General features: G+C 34.9%; 1 protein-coding gene across 1 annotated transcript in view; it reads right to left on the bottom strand.

Annotated features, from left to right (window-relative positions):
• Positions 1-20,308, bottom strand: part of ZFPM2 (zinc finger protein, FOG family member 2) — a 522,659-nt gene that overhangs the window by 406,157 nt on the left and 96,194 nt on the right. Inside the window, exon 2 of the mRNA XM_069600394.1 lies at positions 8,072-8,230. Within this exon, the coding sequence (XP_069456495.1) occupies positions 8,072-8,230 (159 nt within the window). The remainder of the gene's footprint in view (positions 1-8,071; positions 8,231-20,308) is intronic.

Consider the following 20,308-nt stretch of genomic DNA (forward strand, 5'->3'; position numbering starts at 1 on the left):
GATGCCTAGTTTTACATATATAAAATAATAAATTAAATAAATTCTTTCTTTTCTCCTGAGTTTCAACATTGTAGGGAAAACAACAAACTTACACTAAGTTTTATAGCCTTTCACTTGCAGAAACAAAATCAAAAAGGCAACATCTCTAAATGATTACATATGGTTTTATATTGATCTCAGTTTTTGTTATTAACAGTAATGATGTTGATATAAAATAAAGATATAAACAAAACAGGCATATATCTATCTCTTAAATATCTTATATAGTCAGGTAGAAGCAGAATAAAATATGCTATATTACAACATGAAATTGTTTCATAAATTATAATTATGTAATTATATATTTATCAAGTTTCACTATATCTAAAAAATGCCTTTAGTAGATTGTACAATGGAGAGCTGTTAATGGTTTGCTCACAGAAAAAATGAATTTATTTTATCACATGAAAAAACATAGCACATATTATCATACAAAATTCATATAAATGATATCATCATGACTCATTTCAACATTGTGTAAAATCAATCATGTTAATTTTGTTGAAATTTTCATAATGATATATCTGGGATCAAAGATGAGGTAAACAGATAAAATTTGATTTGATTCTTACAAATAAAATACTAAGCCATGAACAAAATTTGAACACCCTCTGGTTCCCAAAAAATGAGAAAATGCTAACTCCCCTGAAAGCACAAATTGCCTTCAAATGTTCCTTCATTTTTTTTTTCCAATAACTGTGGCTTAAGGAAAAAATCAAACTGATTCCAAATAAAAAATATGTTTCAGGATTTTAATATGGCCAGAAGAGTGATACCACAATGTCATAAGGTATTTCTTCCTTTTTCCAATCTTACAAGATGAAAATACAAGTAGCCTCTATTTCTATATTCTAAAAAAACATTTACTTTCCATTTTGTATTGTTGGATGAGTTATGCAAGAAAAATTTAATGATTTTAAAATAAATTTTTTAAAAAGGAGTACTAGATCCAGAAAAACAGAGGGTTTGCCAAGGAACAATAATGTCATGCGGAGGGAGGGGGAAGTGGAGGAGAAGGGAAAGGAGGTCTGTGCCAAGCAAAGCTGGGGGCTGTTCAATCAGCTCTATCAGGGCTCCATCAGTGTCTCCACTCCAGCCAAATCCAGAGAAAACAAGGAGTCAAAGATTCAGGTCAATAAGCTTATAGGCGATTTGCACAAACAGCTCCTCCAGCAAGGTAAAAAACAAAGTCATATTGGCTTTTCTTTTTTATTCCTTCTCTTTGAACTCCCTGGTCCAAACACACCCTGGAAATGTCAATGTTATATGCAAGAATTTAAAAAGCTCAGCTTCTTAATCCCGTTAAGAAAAAAGGAACAAAGTTGCCTGTAAAGATCTCCTTCCTGACTGAACTCAAAGTGATTATGGTAGAGCTGCCTTTTGCAGATTCCGATTCCAGTTGCCCAAGTATCAGAGGAGGCAAAAACATGTCATTAAAGGCACAAATGAGGAAGAAAGAAACCAAACTGACTGAAAAGCATTTACAAACTGTATGTAAACAGACTTTCTGAACTAAAATAATAACAAAATGAAAAGTAAAAAGAAAACAGGAAACAAAATAGCCTGAATGTTTGACTGAATCAAGTGAGAAACAAGCAATTACTACACCCCTAACCAAATCGTTATGAAACCACTTTTGCTCTTCTTCTTCTAGTATTAAGAATCTAAGATAATTTTTTTGTTGCTTTACCTTGACATGGGGGTGAGGGATGACAAACGCCAATAATCCAGGCTTTAACTGATTGATCACAGTCCAAAGAGAAATATGGCTTTTCCTCCGTTCTTAAATTGTGAACAAAGCTACAAAATGACACAAACCATGGAAAGAAAGGCAAGAGTTGGGGGAAAGGAACATTCCCATAAGTCTGGAAACATTGGCAGAAATAGTTAAGTACAGTGATGAAATTATTCTGATTTTCATGCCTCCTGGCTCTATCTTTCTGAGTCAAGGATGTGAAAATTTATAGAGAACATATACTCAGCTCTGGTGTTGTGGAAGGGAGCAAAGAGACTCATTAGCCTCAAACACCCCTAAACTGTTCTTCCGGAAACTGCATTAACGAGCTACAGATGGAGTCTCATCAAGACTGTGGCTAAAGGGATGGTTCCAGTTGGAGTTATTTGTATTTCCTGACAGCTTCCCCGATTTTCTTGCTTCCATTTCCTGCTTTCACTTGTACTCTCTGCAGCCCTTTCTTCTCTAGGTAAAGAGAAGTCATCATCATGGCTTTCTCTCAGTTATATCTCAGCTCTCCTCTGCAGCTTACCCAAGCCTTCCGCAGCAACAAGAAGCCCAGAGATTTCTAGGATGTCAGTTCCACAGGTACGGCCATACCTCTCCTATTTCCTCCCAGCTCTCCTTTGAGCTCCTCTGGCTTCCTGCAACACTAGCCTCACAGGTACAGTCAATTTGATCCTGGAGTACCAGAAGCTCACTCCCTTCCCTCAGGTCTCCACTCAAAGTTCACCCATCCTACCATCACTCTGTATAAGGCAGTGTGCAGAGCACACACACACCCCCCACCCACAATGGCATTTTCTCATCCCCACCTGTGCTGTTTTTCTTCACGATCTTCAGCATTACCCATTATATTATACAATGTGAGTTTGACTGTTGTCTGTCTCTCAAGAGTGGGGATAGACTTTTGTCTATTGTTGCATCCCCAGAACCAAGAAAGGGGTCCAACACATAGCAGATGCCTAACATATAAGTTGAGTTGTACTTAATTCAATCTATGGAACTGAACTGGAAGCTTCTGCCAACCTAATTATCTGTTTATGTTTGTTTTTGCTTTGGTATTAATTACTTCTGGGGCTAGAGCTAAATCCAAGTCTGAGTAACTCAGGCTTTATTCTATTTTCTTTAATATTTTTGCATTTTGCTATTCTAAAGCTTTTTAAATATAGAAAGACAACCTTTACTTTCTGCACATTACCTGGGTCAAATGTTTTTGAATGTGGTGAGAATGCCCATTGTTACACTGTATCTGTTTTCTTATTTTACAGATTTCCATTATGCTCCCTTTTTTCAATCCTAATTCTTCCAGATTGAAGAGCTCCAACACTAATTCATCTATTCAAGTAAAACACTGCACCCAGTGACCTCTCTGATCATTCTCTGTATCTAGATAGTAGGACTATAAGAAAGGCTTGCTTTTCTTTCAAAATCAACTTTAATGACATTATTTTTCCCTTTCAGACTTTGTTCATAGATGATGTTATCAGAGACCAGTTTGTTAACTTGGTTAACTTTTTCAGAAAATCACTATTGAGAATTTAAAGTTCACTAATATATAGTTTCGTCAGTGGTTTGTGGGTGGTTGTTTGCTTGCCTGTTGACAGCATCATTTTCTAACAGCCTAATGATACTGGCCTGGCAATTTTCTGCCTGTTCACATACCATGTGACATCCTCCTGGAATGTATCCCAAGACAGGTTTATCTACTTTAGTCATTAACAAACTTGAATATTTCAGTGAGGAAACCATCTTCCAAATAATAATAGTAAGCCAGTTTTAGAGCTGCTTTAATATCACCTCCTTTATAAAATTTACTGTCTCTGAGTTGATCCAAGAATTGCTAATATATATGAGTCCTCACCTGCCAGCAGTGACATAACTCCCCAGGTTGCTTTCCAGAACACCTATATTTCAATTTATACTAGTTTGCTCAGCTCTAAACCAACATTGATGTTCTTCCATGTTTATTCTATAAGCCAGAACAAAGGCAGAAAAAAAGGCACTGAAGCAAATACTTCAGTACCACAGGAAATGTGCAGCACTTATGGACCCAGCCTTGATGTCTTCGTCATCTGTAAATTCAAGGAAATAATTCTTGCTTGTTTCCTTCCTCTCTGAGATACGGTAAGGCAAGATGCCAAGTGATCTAAACTCACTGCACCAAAGAGGGTGATGCACATTGAAGGCAGTGCTTTACACTTTGCTAAATTTCTTAAAATCTAAAAGGATCAAAGCAACTTTGAAATAGCATCTTTTATAAACATAGTTATTTGATTCATTTCAAAGATGAAAAACAAAAAACATGAAATATGCAACTAACCCAAAGTAAAAAGTGAAAAAGGAATCAATAGAATTGTCAGATTCAAATGTTAGGCCCCCTATGACTATAACAAGGTTTTATTAAAGTGATCTTTTCCATTTTAATTGTAAATATTTAGGCTTTAGATTCATGTGATTAAAAATTCTACACATTTAAAGATGACAAAAGTCTGACCAACTTGTTTTACATTTATGTGGAATATTACATTATAAGAGTGATTTGGATCACATTTAATCACATTTTATAACCAGGAACTTTACTAACATTAATAGACACTTTGAGACTTTTGTAAAAAAAAAAAAAAAAAAGAGTCTTCCCTTTGACAACAAGAGAATAGATAATACTCATGTGGAACAGAGGAAAATGCCACAATAATAAGTAAACAACTATTCTAAACACTGAAAACATCCTGTATAATGTAGAGGTTCAATTTCAAAAGGAAACAGCAACTTTAACCCATGATAAGCTATGTCTCCAGAAAGTCGAAATTTTTCTTCTTTTCTAAAAAGGAAAGTTACAATACAATAGATTGCTTTTATACAAAAGATAGTTGCTAAAATAGAAATGAAGATGTATTGAAACTATATGAACATCTCAATACTCTTCTCTGACAATATGTCAAAATACCTTGTTTGGAAAACAAGATACTCCAGCCATGTTTTTGTGATCTTAGTTTTTAAATTCCTATCCTATTTGATAAGATTATCACTGGAACCCAGTAAAGCAACTATGTCATTGCTAGATTGTGATTTTGACTAGATTTTTAGACAAAGAAACTTTCAAAATAATCCAATTCATTTTCTTACACATATTTACAATGTTTAAGTTGTCACAAATCATTTAGAATATATGCAAAAGTATGTTTCATCAATGATCCCAACTTAAAAATAGTTTTCATCAGAATAACAATTCTCACATGCTTCTTCAATCATGACACTGGCATCATTAACCATTTAAATACATATACTCTTTTAAACCTATCTGTCTTGTTCCCTGCAACAGGCAATAAAACATAATTATGTGTCACTGAGACTAATATGTAAATTTCTGCAGAAAGATTAGATTCTAATTTTCCAGAGAGAAAATTTTTTCTTCCTATTACAGTTAATCAACTTAAATGAAAAATGAATGGAATCCCAGTATGACCTCAAGGGGATGCAATTCATATCAAAGAGTTGTCTCTCTTTCACACCAGTTCTTACTGCTTCAGTGGGAATTCCCTGGTCTCACAACTTATGAGAGTAAAATAATGAAATTCATTTCCTATTAAATAAAGCAACAGTGGTTTGAAATAGTAAAGTAGTATTTATCCTAAAAAATATTATGTCAAAATTAGAATTCTTATTCCCACGTAGCATTATTATCTAGCTTCAAATTAAACAAAGAATTATTTGTATAATATATTAATTATATATTTTTAATATATTACCTATGTGTGCATGTGTGTGCTAGGTCATTTCAATCATGTCCGACTCTTTGTGACCTTTGGACTGTAACCCACCAAGCTCCTCTGTCCATGGGGATTCTCCAGGCAAGAAGACTGGAGTGGGTTGCCATGCCCCACTCCAGGGGATCTTCGAAACCCAGGGATCAAACCTGAATCTTTTTTGTCTCCTGCATTGTAGGCAGGTTCTTTACCACTAGCACCACCTGGGAAGCCCCATGTTACCTACATTACATATTAAATGTTACTTTGATATATTTTTCCACTTTCCAATTATTTATCAAACAGTTAATGTTTATTAAACAATGTTCTTAAGGATTGTAATTCAGTTTTGTTTCTTTTCTTTTAGTCCCTCAAGGCCTGTCATTATTTTTCATTAAGACTCTGTTTAGTATAGATGGAAGTTATTATTCTGAGACTATAATTATGTAATCCTATAATAAGCATCTGCTATAAGTCCATTTAGGACTTCCCTGGTGGCTCGGACGGTAAAGCGTCTGCCTGCAATGCAGGAGACCCGGATTCGACCCCTAGGTCAGGAAGATCCCCTGGAGAAGGAAATGGCAACCCATTCCAGTACTCTTGCCTGCAAAATTCCATGGACAGGGGAGCCTGGTAGGCTACAGTCCCTGAGGTTGCAAGAACTGGACACAACTGAGCGACTTCACTTTCACTCTAAGTCCATTTTCTTCCAAGAAACTACTAACTTAAAACTTGAAGTTCTATTAGGTTGAGCAGAGAAGTTCATTCGGGTTTTATGTAACATCTTACAGAAAAACCTGAACAAACTTCTTTTGCCACCCCAATATATTCTTTCATTAAACACAGGCCATCACCAATGATTATTACCAAATGTAAACAACATCTAATAATTATTATTACTGCTCTCCCTGGATTAATAAATTGACAACAGTCTTGAGTCCATACACTAAGTCTTTTAAGGACAAGAGTAAGAAGAATAAATGATACTTAATAGCTACTGGTTCCTTCCTTTATTGCAGTCCTGCAACGTAAGGCAGGTACTCTACAGTGCGCAAAGAGTATATTTCCTGATCAAGATGGAAAATGGGATGCCTTCAAACGTATTTAAAAACTCTTCCTCTCCATCTAGCTCTACTAGGTATTGTTGTGGTTATGCAGCATCAAGAAATGGTTCTAACAGGGAAAATATTAATTTAGCCTGAAATCTAAGTGAATACTAAAAAAGGTCTATTCTGTCCCTACTGTTCTTGTTTTCAACTAAAAGTCTCTGATGTGGGGGTCAAGGACCAGGTAGCAAAGTCATCTTGAGGTCTCCAGGAGTTAATGGTCAAAGAGGTTTTCTGAACTTCAGTGAAACCAAGTGCTGGCATTGTCACTCCATCTCCACAGTTTTAGGGTATTGAACTCTACGGACCACAGGGATGGAAATGGCTCACTTCTTTTATTTCTAACATGCCAGAATTAAGAGAAAGTTATACTGAGGTTGTAATAATAAGTATCAAATATAAATAGTTGGCTGCTGAGACATGTATATTAGCAGTTTGGGAGGATGATATATCAGCATTCTTGATTTTAGACTATCAATTCTGATCATCAAATTCACACAAACATGTAAAAACTCACTTTCCATAGTTTCTCTGTCTGCCTAAAACAAAAAAAAAATATTGCTTACAGAAACATAAACAGACATACAGAGATAGACATACACTCTCCGTCATGCCCTATGGGAAACGACCATGGTAAAATCAATAAAAGTAGCTATTCTAAAACCAAAGAAGTAACCTGAACACTTGTGAAATTATACATTGGTGCAGGAGGTAACAGAAGATCCATCTCACTTGCAGAGGCAAAACAATCGAAAAATTAAAAAGAATCATAAGAACCCTTAAACCCAGTTTTGGAAAAGCAAGTTAAATAATGAGTGTACATGACCAATGAGGACATAATTACTGGCAGGGCCACTTGGCTCCAAGTCAAGATAGGTTGGAAATAGGTTGAGATACAGTGTCTCAGATTCTTCATCTGTTACAATGATAGTGTATCAAAAGAATATTTAGAAGACAGAAAGAGTGTGTATTTTCTTATTTGTCAGTATCTAAAAAGAGCACCATCCTCAATGTTAAAAGTCAACGTCAAACACTTAAGGCATTCAGTGTTCAAAAGGAGTGAGCTCAAACCTTGTATAGGGACTCTGGCCCATTCCCTGCTTACCCTCCATGATGAATTCAGTGCCTTGTAAACAACTGACATTCAACAATATTTGTTGAAGGGATAAATGATGAACATTAAATATATTATAGTCAACTGTCCAAGCAACATGAAAATATTCAGTCAACTGGCCAATCAATACGAAACTATGTATTTAAATACACAATATGACTTATGAGTTATAAAATTCTTTTATCTTTCAAAATAATATTGCATTTTTAAAATCCTGTACACATTTTCAGACGAACACTCTTCCTCCAGTATATCAGTGCAGTTTTCAACTACACAAAATCATCTGAGTAAATGAACTCACGTATCACGCCCAGCCATTAATGATTACCTTTGTTGCAAAAGTATTCCACCTCTTCACAACTCAGATTTTCAGGCCCAAATTCTGTGGAGAAGCTTTCCTCCAGCGGAAAGTCCCCCTTTGAGATAATGTCTGTTTCCTCTGATGGACATTCTTCTTCTTCCTCTTCAATGGCATCTTCTAGAGGCCCTTGAAAAAGAAGAGGGACACTGTACCAAAAACATCTGAGAAGAGCGTGAAATAAAATCCTTAAACAGGGTCTTTTTGATTCAGGTGGTGAAGCAGGATAAGGTATTCTATGAAAGGACAAGTAGTACCAAGGGCACCCAGACAAAATAATGCCACATCCACGTCAACAAGTTACTGAGCAATGTCACAAGTGGAAAGAAGCCTGTTCCTGAAATTACTAAATAGAAAGCAACCTCCATCTCCCATCCTTCCCCACCTCCAACTTGAAGCCCAAAGCTTATTCTTTTATTCTCTCCTGAAGAGCAAAACTGTGCACTTTACGTTCATTTGTTAGAATTAACTGCCTGGTAAAGAGTACAAGTCTCTTTTACACTGTTGTACAATTTTACCTGAGATTTTAACAAAGATTTAAAGTAATTGAATGCATTTTAATTGAACTGAGATTTTTAATAAAGTCAATACTTTTAAAAATCCATCTTAAGAGTGGATTCTGAGAAAAGATTTCATTATATGTGTTTGAAGCTTGAAGAAAAAGTTACATATTTCTCTCCCTGATGAAAGCATAACCCTATTCATAATTAATTGAATTTTTTTCTGAAATGAAAAGTAGTTTTCTAATGAAAAAAATGTAATTTGTATTTATGTGATACTTTTTCTGTAATAAAAATACAACTTCCTTAGAGTGAATGAGAGTCAGGTGCATTACGTTAATGGACCTATTTTATTGGAAGGAAAGGGTGGGCTGTAGTTGTTGAGATGGATCTGAAGTGGATGACATGGAAATACCACATGGCTGATTGTGAATTTCTGACTGCCCAGAAGAATCAAAGTATCCGACTCATTTTACTAAGTGGAAGCCTGCATTTGCTCCTAAAGAAGCACTGTGGCATTTCATCCAAAGAACACAATTATGGTAATTTGTACTAATTGTCACTCATGTCAGCAGTCTCATCAGACAGGCTAAATACTTAAAAGGCTTAGGCAGTCTCTTTCTCTTACTTCTTGGAAACGTGGATTTAAATTTAAGGTACATTCAAGCCAAAAAAAAAAAATTATTACAGAGTTTCTTTGTCCCTTCTAAAATTTATTTTTTCTTCTTTTCTCCAAAGTAACAAATGTTAAGGAAGAAAGGATGCACTAATTCCAAACACTCTGGTAATGTGCTTTTTCTTTTTTAATTCTAGGTGGAGAGTTGGAAAAAAAACCATGTGTGCTCAGTTGCATTCAAAAGCCATGGATCTCATATTAGTTTTTATCTCTTGTTCATTATTTCATGTAATATATAATCTTTCACCTTTTAACAATTATGTCAAGTACTAAGACATGCAAGGAATATATAAAATAGTAATAAGGTAAAATATTACAATCACTAAAACAGTTATTTGAATAATTTGAATTACTAACTGCAAGTCTAACAAGGAATAAAATAGAATATTTTCCATGTTTTTATTTTTCAAGATACTTAGTTTTAATAACAAGTTTGGTCAAAATAAGACACCTAAACCATTTCATTTTTGTATCTCATATAGGACTTTCAAAGTACTTTCTTATGTGATCTTTACAATAACCCAGTGAGGTACGTATGGGAATTATTATTCTTTCTTTTGGTAAATCTGGAAAGTAAAGGTCAGGAGGTTAGTTAACCAGAATAAGGCTACAAGCAAATATATGAAAAAGTTGACATGAAAACTCTATTTTATTTTAAAATACCTTTTATACCACACTACTATGCAAACCATTCTTTTGTAGTTATAAATGCATTCTTTCATAAGTAAAACTATAAAACAGGTTACTCGTAAACACAGAATCCTTCAGAAATTGCTCATGTCTACTAACATAACTTTATTTTTAGATGTTTAAAGATCTAGTCTTAAAATTGAGAAACCTCTTACTGCTCTTCTCAGATTACCAAAAATCAACCAAAATTTAAACCCTCCCAGCAAAAATAACCAGGAAAGTCTTTTTTACAGACATTACCAAAAATAAAATAATTGATTATGAATATTTAATTATTTGCATAATTTATATCCTTATCAAGTCAATCTATAAAGGAAACTGCCTTAATATCAGTTTATATCATGTAACAGACAAGACAATCTAGACTTCTTTTGGAATACATACTCGGGTTTGGTTAACAAAAAATAAATCTCTAATTGTAACATATATATTTTAAATAATTCATATAAATTTTACTGAATGTCTTTTTTACTTGTGTAGGCTCTTCAATTACAAAAGCCTATATATTATAAAGAAAGTGCATGCACATTACTAGAATAAAATTAATACTAAAATACATTTTTTATAAATAAAATGTGAGCAAACTTTCTAACATTCATAAAAAAGTCTTTATTGAAGATAATGTGTACTTGAACAATTACTTGAAATCGTCCAGGACTTAACAATTTGGCTCCTATAGTATACATTAAATTAAAATTTAATCACTTTATTAAAAAATAAATGGAAAATCTCATGTGAAATTTTGAAAAAACATTGACATAGGCTCAATAAGTATCTAACCAAGCCATTCATATATATACACATATGTCAAAAAGGCTTCCACACCATATATAACTTTTATTTATCAACAATTATGGTAAGATCTTAAATGACAGTATAGTGTTCTATATTCCAGGGGCTGTTTTATTTTATGTTGTCTATCTATCTATTTGCAATTCAAAGCATGTAATTGAAAAGAAGCACTTTTATTGTCAAAAACAAATTACAAAAATCCAAATGAAAGGTAAAAAGAAATTTCTGAGTTCACTGCTCAAAATACATGAGATCTCACTGTCAATATTTATAACAGGTTAAAAAAAGGCGATTTAGTAACCAATGTGTATTTCGCCCAAAGCACGTGTCAGATTGATATAATTTATTGTACTTTAAAATGTGAAATTACTAACCATTTCTTTAGCTATGCTATCAAATCAGGCTCTGGCAAAAAGGTTTCTCTTAAAATGCATAGTATTTATGGTTTAAGATTAGATCTCACCCTACTCTCTATATTGCAAACCTTACAGATAATCAGTGGCTGTAAACTAACATTTTAAGAGGGTTAGAGACACTTGAAGCATAAGCACAATTAATAGCACCGATGAGGGAAGGAAGGAAGGAGCCCCCTGTGAATGGATTAGTGGGCACAGAAGTCCACTTCAGAAAAATCACCACACATAATTTGACACAAATAATATCTACTTAGAAAAGGCTTACGACTGAGCTCTCTGTGCCCTCATGGAGAAAATTACTTCTGATTGAGGCCACTTGGCAGGCAAGTGAAAGGAAATCTGAATTTCAACTCTTCAATTGCCTCTGATTTACAGATATTCAAACACACTCCAGAATGAACAGTCTTAATGTTTATAAATATAAATATTTATCTGATTTTCCAAATGCAAACAATTAGCTGTACATCCTAAAGTTATGAATACAATGCTGGATGTCGGGCCCACAATGCTGTTAATCATCTCTCAGAATGAAGAGGTATCTTTTCATCTTTTGTATTGGATTACTAATAGAGATTACCGGAAGATTCTGGTGGACGCAAAGAAATACTTCCATTTTCAGAAAGGGAGACAACTGGTACCCAGGAACCACCTGAACTGACCACTACTTCTCCTACTTCTGCCCTCTAGAGATAAAGCTGAAGCTAAGAAGGGTGGTGCAGATTCACAACACTTGACGATACCCAGGACCTTCCCAAAGTGCGGGAAAGCTTTATCTGTGTGTGTTAGTCACTCAGTTGTGTCTGACTCTTTGCGAACCCATGGACTGTGGTCTGCCAGGCTTCTGTCCATGGGATTCTCCAGACAAGAATACTGGAGTGGGTAGCCATCCCTTCTCCAGGGGGTTCATCCTGACCCAGGGATCGAACCCTAGTCTCCTGCCTTGAAGGGAGGTTCTTTACCATCTGAGCAATCAGGGAAGCCTGCTGGTACTTGCTAAGGCTTTTATTCACCCAGCATCAACAGATATGTTGCAAAAGTTGAGCCTATGTGTGGCAGAAATTTTTCACGTGGTGGTTGTTTCAGTGATTAGGAATTGGCAAAGAACAATAGAGGCATTCAAGGTTAAGTAGTCCTATCCTATACAAAGGTAGCATAATTATTGAATGAAATGAATGTCAAGAATTAGATTTATTTAGTTAAGAAGCATTTTGAGGAATACTTCTCCCTGGACAAATGAATTCATGAGAAAATTATTACTATGATTTCAGGTGGTTGAAATCCCTGAAGCCCATCCAAAGCCACTGGAGTAAAAGCTAGATGACAAAAAAAAAAAGGCAAACAAGCAAAAACTCAAGGGAAAAAATATAGGCGATATATAAGAATTTAGAGGAAATAGGATTAAAATAAGCAATACAAGGAGGAAATGCAAAAAATGATAAAGACCAACATCATAAATATTAAATCAAATAAACATGTCTTTCAACATATATTATCTTGATAAAAAATTTCCTACTCTGGCAGCCTACTATAAACTAGACTGATCCTCACATAAATGTCAGACTGTCTTTGTTCATATAAATTCAAAGCACTTCAGAATGAGGCACCCAAGAAAGAAATTAAATTCTACAGAAATTAATATACATTGTCAATTATGAAGAAGAGAAACGCCAAATTCTATATTCTGATACAATGTCCCCCCAAATGGTTTCTTTCTCTTAAGTACTTGCTGGAATTAATTTATTATAAATTATTTTAGTTAGGTTTTGTATATGCTTTGATTAAAACAAGACACTTTGCCATAACGGAACTATAGAGAGCATTCAGGCTCCTCTCCATGCATTAATATTCTAAGCATTCTAGAGGCTGCACAAGACTAGCCACCTAGCAAAATGAGACTGTTTCAGAATACTGGGCAGCCTTGATTACAACCGACAGGTGGGAAGAAAGTCGAATTAAAATATTATCATTCCCAATAATTACAATAATCCATCGCAGTGTGCTCAGAAATTCTGCCAGGTGAGTTTCCTCTAAAACACACAAGTATTTCCAAACCTTTTTATTCTGTAGTTTTAAATGTATGCCATTTCAGGTCATTTTTAACATCTGTTAGTATTATTAAAACTTCCATCAAAAATTTATTACATAATTTTACATACAGGACATATGCAGAACAAAGAACACGTGATGAAATAAATTTCTTAAAATCTTAATGAACAAATGAAAATAAAAATGGTGCACTGTCTCCAAGTTGCCAGATCCTGTTTTGTGCTTCTTTAAAGCTGTTTGCAAAAGAATCACTCACACAAAGGAGTAAGAAGGTACCTAAAACCTAGTATACATAAAACAATAGAGATCTGTAAATCTGACAATTCAAACAATTTAACATATACCATTCTTTAATATTACATAATAATTAGCCCACGTTTTCATGTAATGCTATCTTTCAAAAAGTGAACATGATCATATAAGCTAGGGATAGACAAATTATGGTTTACATTTAATACGTAATATACAAATATGTCAAAACTCTATACAGGTATGCTGTATGTTAGTTACTAGGTAAGGGGAACTAATATAACCTTTCCATTCTAAACTTATGTTACATTCTCTACATGTGATAGAAATGTGACAGTGGACTAATATTAATATTTAAATTGGATGTCATTACCGAATCCTCTGTATTCTAGCCTCATATATCTTCGTTAATCTCAGGATGATACTCATAAAACACAAAATATAAAATCCTTCTAATAGGAAAGACTGTTAGTTTCATACATTCTGTAAAATATGGCTTGTTTGTCCAATTAGAAATGAAAAGTAAAAATGCAACTCTAAAAAGCAGAAATCCACAAAAATGCACCCCTCCCCATCTCATTATGGAGTAGGAACATGTCTATCTTTAGAGTACTAATATCTTTTGACTGTATCTGGGGCATTTTTTGTGGCTCTCAGTAGTTCCTCTCCTAGAGTTTTCAGCTGCTACACTCAGATTCCTTAGAATCATCATTACCCCGTAGGCACACCTCAAAATGCTACTCACCTGGTTCCTATTACATTTGTCTCATGCATATCCCACAGAGTCATTTAATGAGAAGGGGCAGGGAAGAGGGATGCTCTTTGGACAGTGCAAATCCATACTAACTCATGTAATTGAGCTTAACAGCAAGAATAAAACCTTATTTCTGTAGTTTAAAAAAATAGCATTTTAAACGAGCAAGTTCTTCCTGCAGTCACTCACTTTTAACAATAGTTGCATCAGGGGATCTAGTAGGAAGGAAACATTTTTATTAATTTTTCTCTTATCTGCCAAAAGAATGTTGATTTTTTCATTTGCGTTTGTTGCCTGCAGGTAGCAGACCACAGAATTATATAGTAGAAATTCTTCTTTTTGATTAATTTCTTTCCATGTGTTAGGTTATTTCTTATATATAATTGATTTGGGGCTTTGCTCATAGCTGTACATCTTTTTTATATCTGTACCAACTGCTGTCCTTCAATCTAGAAAGTTGAAGGAAATTACCTGAATTTGCTAAGTTTATTAAAAATGAGATCTGTGAATATTTAAATTGAGTTTTGAAATGTTAATGCAAAAAAAGATATTAGAGAATTTTTAATGGTGGGTTCAATTTGACCATATTCCATTGTAAAAAGAAGAGAAGAGGGTCAGGTATTATTCAAATTGTTTCTTTAGGGGAAAAAATGAACTCTGATTTTTATAAAAATAGAATAATATTCTTTGCTACAAGGTCCTTGGCCATTTTTATTAGATAGCAGTATTAACACTTCTTATATGTAAATCTGAGAACACTTTAAATTCTTTAATTTTTTCCCCTGAAATGCTGTTTTTGGAACCTTCAAATTAAGTCAATGATACCAACAAGAAAATACTTTTCCTTACAACATATGCAAACCTAGCAAGCAGCAACTAATCGTACAGAGCAGATTAAACGCTGACATCACAGGAAAAACAAAGTCAGATGAGAAAATCCAGATAAATTTAAACTAGAATCTCTAATGACTAATTTACTCGCAGGCTGTAACTCAGGCATTGAAAAAAAAAGTCAGTTCATTAATAAGTGTCTTGTGCATTGACCCAGGAAGTCAGTGACAGAGCTGGCACTGAAATTCACATATTTTGTAATCAGGTCTCTCAGTCCAGAGCCCCACAAAGCTTTCTGAAGATGGTAACTATCGTACAGAAACACAAAAGTATATTCATTACTAAAACTATGTATTTCTATGTGATTTGATACATTTCAATAATATAAAGCCCTTAGTTGGTAATAACTAAAAATAGATGAAAATCTTATAAATTATTTTGTTATTTTTATGAGACTTTCATGTATTTATTCATTCATTTGTTATTCACTTAACCAGTATTTATCGAGGGTGAAGCACATGGCAGGCACTATATCGCGTACTGAGTTAACAGCAATGCACAAAGTGGATGGTCCCAGCCAGCAGGGAGTGGGTAACTGAATGAAGGAGACAAATGTCACACATATAATACATGCAACTCTTTTTTAAGATACTCCATTTTAACATGGGGAGGGCAAGAAAGCCTTCTTAGATATCCTAAATTACAGTTATTTGTGCATTTTCTTACTTCCTCAGATATAATTTTATCTCACATCCATTTGTAACTGGAAGTAACAAGTATGGTACCTAGCATTTAACCATGGCATTTAATAGTTATTCAAATAAGAAACTTTAGTTGAATTTAATTGTCATAAAGTTGAAGATCAAATCAAGGAGAGAGAATACTGGGTCCAATTATTACTAATTATATTGTTGAAGGAAGTTTATTCTGCTATCAGTGTGAAATCCATGTTATTTCCTGGTTATTCAAATCAGGTGCCATCTACCCACAACCTGCCAAAAGTTTTCTGGGGGATGTGAGATCAGGCAAGCAGAAAATTTTCCACAAAATCAACTCTGCTATCACACCAGATCATCAGGTGTTACCCAAAATGTGAATACAGTAAGTTATATTATTCTAAAAGCACTATGAGTACAAAAAAAGTGTTTGAATCTGCCCACAGAACCTCTTATACGTGATGTGTGAGTGTTATTTATTAGGTGAATTAATCAGAACTTATAAGTTTATAGACCTGTACAAAGAAAAAAAAATGCATCTTCTTTAGAAACTTCAAAGCACCACCAAAATGAGCTAGTATTCTTATTTGACAAACAAAACTGTGCAAAACTAGAGAATAATATCCTATATAGTTTTACAAAGCTAAATTAGTATAAGCAAAAGAGATGTTTTTTTTTTTAATTATCTTATTTAAATGGAGATACAAAAAACAGGGACAAGGGGAGCCTAGTCTTCTGACTCTAGAGTGGATGCATATTTCTTTCTCTTTCTAGAGCAACTCAAAGACAATGCACGTGTTGGTTTTTCAAAAGTCTACAACAAAAGCATTAGCCAAACAATAGATATTAAACAAAGGATTCTGACGATTAATTTCTTAAACAACTTCATAAGGCAAAGATGAATCAATATAGTCCTTAAAAACATTCAGGATGCATTTCTTTGTCTCATAAGCAACATATCTGCATCATGTGAAAACATCCAGCAAGCACATAGCTACATGCAAGAAATTAAAGGAAAATCACTGCAAAGATTTGGGGGATTTTTTTTAATTACAAGAAAAATATCAACAAAAATACTTGCATCAGGTTTTGGTCACTATATGCATAAACTTCCTTTCCTTCTTAATAAAATTGTAATCTAACAATCGCCATCTCATCACATAGATCAATTTCCCTCTACTTATTCCTTCAGTTTAATAACATCCTTTCTGACCCTGCTTTATTAAAATGATTCTTTACATGTACAATTCACTATTGATTAAACCTTCTAAAAGACTCGTTTTATAAAATAACAGCTCTAAAAATGATGCCTGATTTCACTGGCTAATTACAAACAGTTTGATAGCAAACAGTGGTTCTCTAAATGTCATCCTCAGACCAACAGCATTATCCTCATCAGACAACTTGATAGAAATTCAAAATTAATTCTCAGACTCCATCCCACATCTGGTTTCAGAAACTCTGAGGGTGAGGCCCATCAACCTGTGTTTTAGCAAACCTTGTAAGGGATTTCAATGCATGCTCAAGTTTGAGAACCACTGTAGGAATATAAATGCTAGACGTCACTGTGTAACAGTACAAGTTATATTTTTGTTATCATTAAATAGAAACAGTATAATATTTTGAAATTAACATAGGCTCCATCCTTTGTGTACTGCAGCTGATTCTGTGATCAAACTACTTATCACCAGGGCAACTTAGTGCAATCAGACCTGATTAGTGGCAGGTTAGGTTTGCTTATTTAGTGCTGGTTAGTGGTTCTCCCAAATAATGCCAGAGAGTCTAGAAAACTTCAGTCACAGTGTTTCAGACAATTTGGGATGACACGGAACAGACTGGAGCCACTACTTCAGGTTGATCCCACATGTTACTGCTTCATACACTTCCAGGAGCCCCGAATAATGCAAACAATTGAGCAGCCAGTGAATTTGGCTAGAAAGTTTTTCATGTGTGTCTGGCTATGCTATAGAAAAATATCTTTATACAAATAGGGATTGCATCTCAATTTAAAAAAATCACAGTCTGCCATGTGAGTTATTTGAAAACCAAGAGCTTCAAGCAGCCTAGCTTTCTCCTCATCCTCCTCTTCTGAGGATATGACATCTCGTGAATTGAAAGGCCCAGCCAGACAGAGCAGGCCCATCAATCAGTGGCAATCAGTGTGAAGCAAGAGGTCCCAGGCAGATCACACAGGTTCCTCCACTTATCATCTCTCGCTCCAGTCCCTTATTATGATCAGGCTGGTGCACAAAAAAAGTGTGGTCTCCAGGATTTTATGGAGCAGTATCATGGCCAACCTTCATTGTTAACCAACATATGTGGCTTGCAAACTACATGTCCCAGCACCACCACCCTGAACAGAATAGTCAACTATAGGAACAGAATAGGCAACTACAGAAATCTATTCCATTTTCACAAATAGGTGTGGCCTCCTGCTTCTGGAATGCTGCCAATTCGGCCCTCCATTTGAGTCTGACACAGTAAATAATGATGAATATTCTCTTTATGCCTGTACAGTCCTGCACACGTTTTCTGCACAGCAAGAAAAACAATTCCTCACACAAAACAAAGCACTGTTGTGGGTCCTGTGCATTAAGTGGGAATACAAACTTTATAAGAATTTGCCTAACATGAAATGAAGACTTTCAAGCCCCACTCCCAAAGATTCAGCAGCTCTGCCTAATTTCACAAGTGTGTGTAATTTTCCAAATTTCCATTCTGACAGATCTCCTTCATCTTCAGGGGATGAAAAAACAGATCTATAGTTGCAAAACCCTAACAAAGCGATGGGGGTGGGTGGTGCTTTGTGACTAAAGGTGAAAACAAATCAACCTGTTCACCAGGCTCTAATTGTGCCACGCCCTGGGATACATATCAAAAGGGCACTTTATAACAAGTGTGCCACACTGTCATTAAACCACTATAAAGGTACCTCAATTCAGTGCTTGTGAACATCTCTAGAGGCCCCAGAAAGCACTTCCCCATAAAACATATCTTCAAAAAGACTTTTATTTTATACTAGCACATGAAAAGAGTATCTAAAGACACAGAGGCACTCAATATAGCTATATTTTTAAGAAGAACACTTACTCTCTGGAGAAACAGGAGAGCAGGTAGAGTGCCAGTGATAACAAAGCTAGCTTATCCACACCGCTCCAGCAGAGGCAACATGGAGGAAGCATCTAAGCGCTCTCTTAGAAAGAAAATATCCTCTGCCTTTGGCAACAAAGGCTACAATAGAATAAAAGCAAGCACCTTTACAGGCAGAAGTTATAGGGTAAGCCAAAAGGTGGAAAGCTCACATAAAGGAACTCTCTGCTGGTGACTCACAGCCCTTCAATATTTGCATCATAAACCTGTGCCAGCCTCCAGGAGACACTCTCCTATGCACTTCTGATATAAGCAACTAGAATGCACGCACACACACACACACACAGGGAAAAATATTGGGCATGATAGCTTCCTTTCCAATTAAATAGAATTTCACTTTTTTCCTTTAAACTGTAAGCATACAAATGAATTTACTAACTATTGAAGGTGGTAAGCTATAAAGTTCTTATTTCAATACTGATTATATAGCCACACTTAATGAAAAATCTAGAAAGATGCTCACCCACAGTGATTCAATCCCAATCACCCTCTCACTCAAGCCAAAGAAATACACATTTCTTCCCTCCAAAAAGAAAATTCCAGAATGCCAGAATTATCAGGACTTACCTAATATTCGATGCATTGGCAATAAATACAGGGGAATTTTCTATCTTAAAGCCACATTTTCTAACTCTTGTAAATGACACAAATTCATCTAACTTGAATTATCTAGAAATAAACATCTTCCTGTCTTCAAAAAAGGTTCACCTTAAACAGGTTAATTAGTACTTTTTTTTTCAGTTTGCTTTTGGTCTATTTTTGTTGTTCTCCTTTGTGGTTATTTTCTATTGGCAATTACAATTTGGAACCAGTACACTGTGAACAGCAATGAACCAAACTATATAGATGACTTTTATATGTTACTATTCTTTCCCTAGATGTAATTTTTCAGCCATTAAAAAAAATCATTCTATCAGCCTCCCACTCTGTTTTTATATATCTAAAATATTTTACTCTTGATGTGGAAAAATATAACCAAGTAAATCTCACCAGAAAAAGAAAGAAATTAAATCACAGAATGGATGCCATTCACTGTTAACTACAGCATTCAATCTGATCCTGCTTCCTCCCACTCAAGCTGTTATTACTCTATGCTTTCTGAGAACAAAAAGAAGTATGTACCTGTCACCCAGCACCATCCACCACACACCAGGTTTCCCATTCCAGCCTTCTATCTTGGATCAGGCTAACCCTTGGCTCAAACATTAAATAAGTATAGGAAACCATTGGTGGAAACGTACCCTGATACCCTCTGCATCCTCAGAGGGAAATCATGGTGCCTGTCGTTGGTTCTGCCATTCTCTTCTTCGTCCTGAGTCTTATTCTATAGTCTCTATTATAACTGGCACCAATGTTAGTCTGAATAAGATTCACACTGAATGTCTGA

The sequence above is a fragment of the Ovis canadensis genome, chromosome 9, assembly GCF_042477335.2.
Source record: "Ovis canadensis isolate MfBH-ARS-UI-01 breed Bighorn chromosome 9, ARS-UI_OviCan_v2, whole genome shotgun sequence".
NCBI classification, from domain to species: domain Eukaryota; kingdom Metazoa; phylum Chordata; class Mammalia; order Artiodactyla; family Bovidae; genus Ovis; species Ovis canadensis.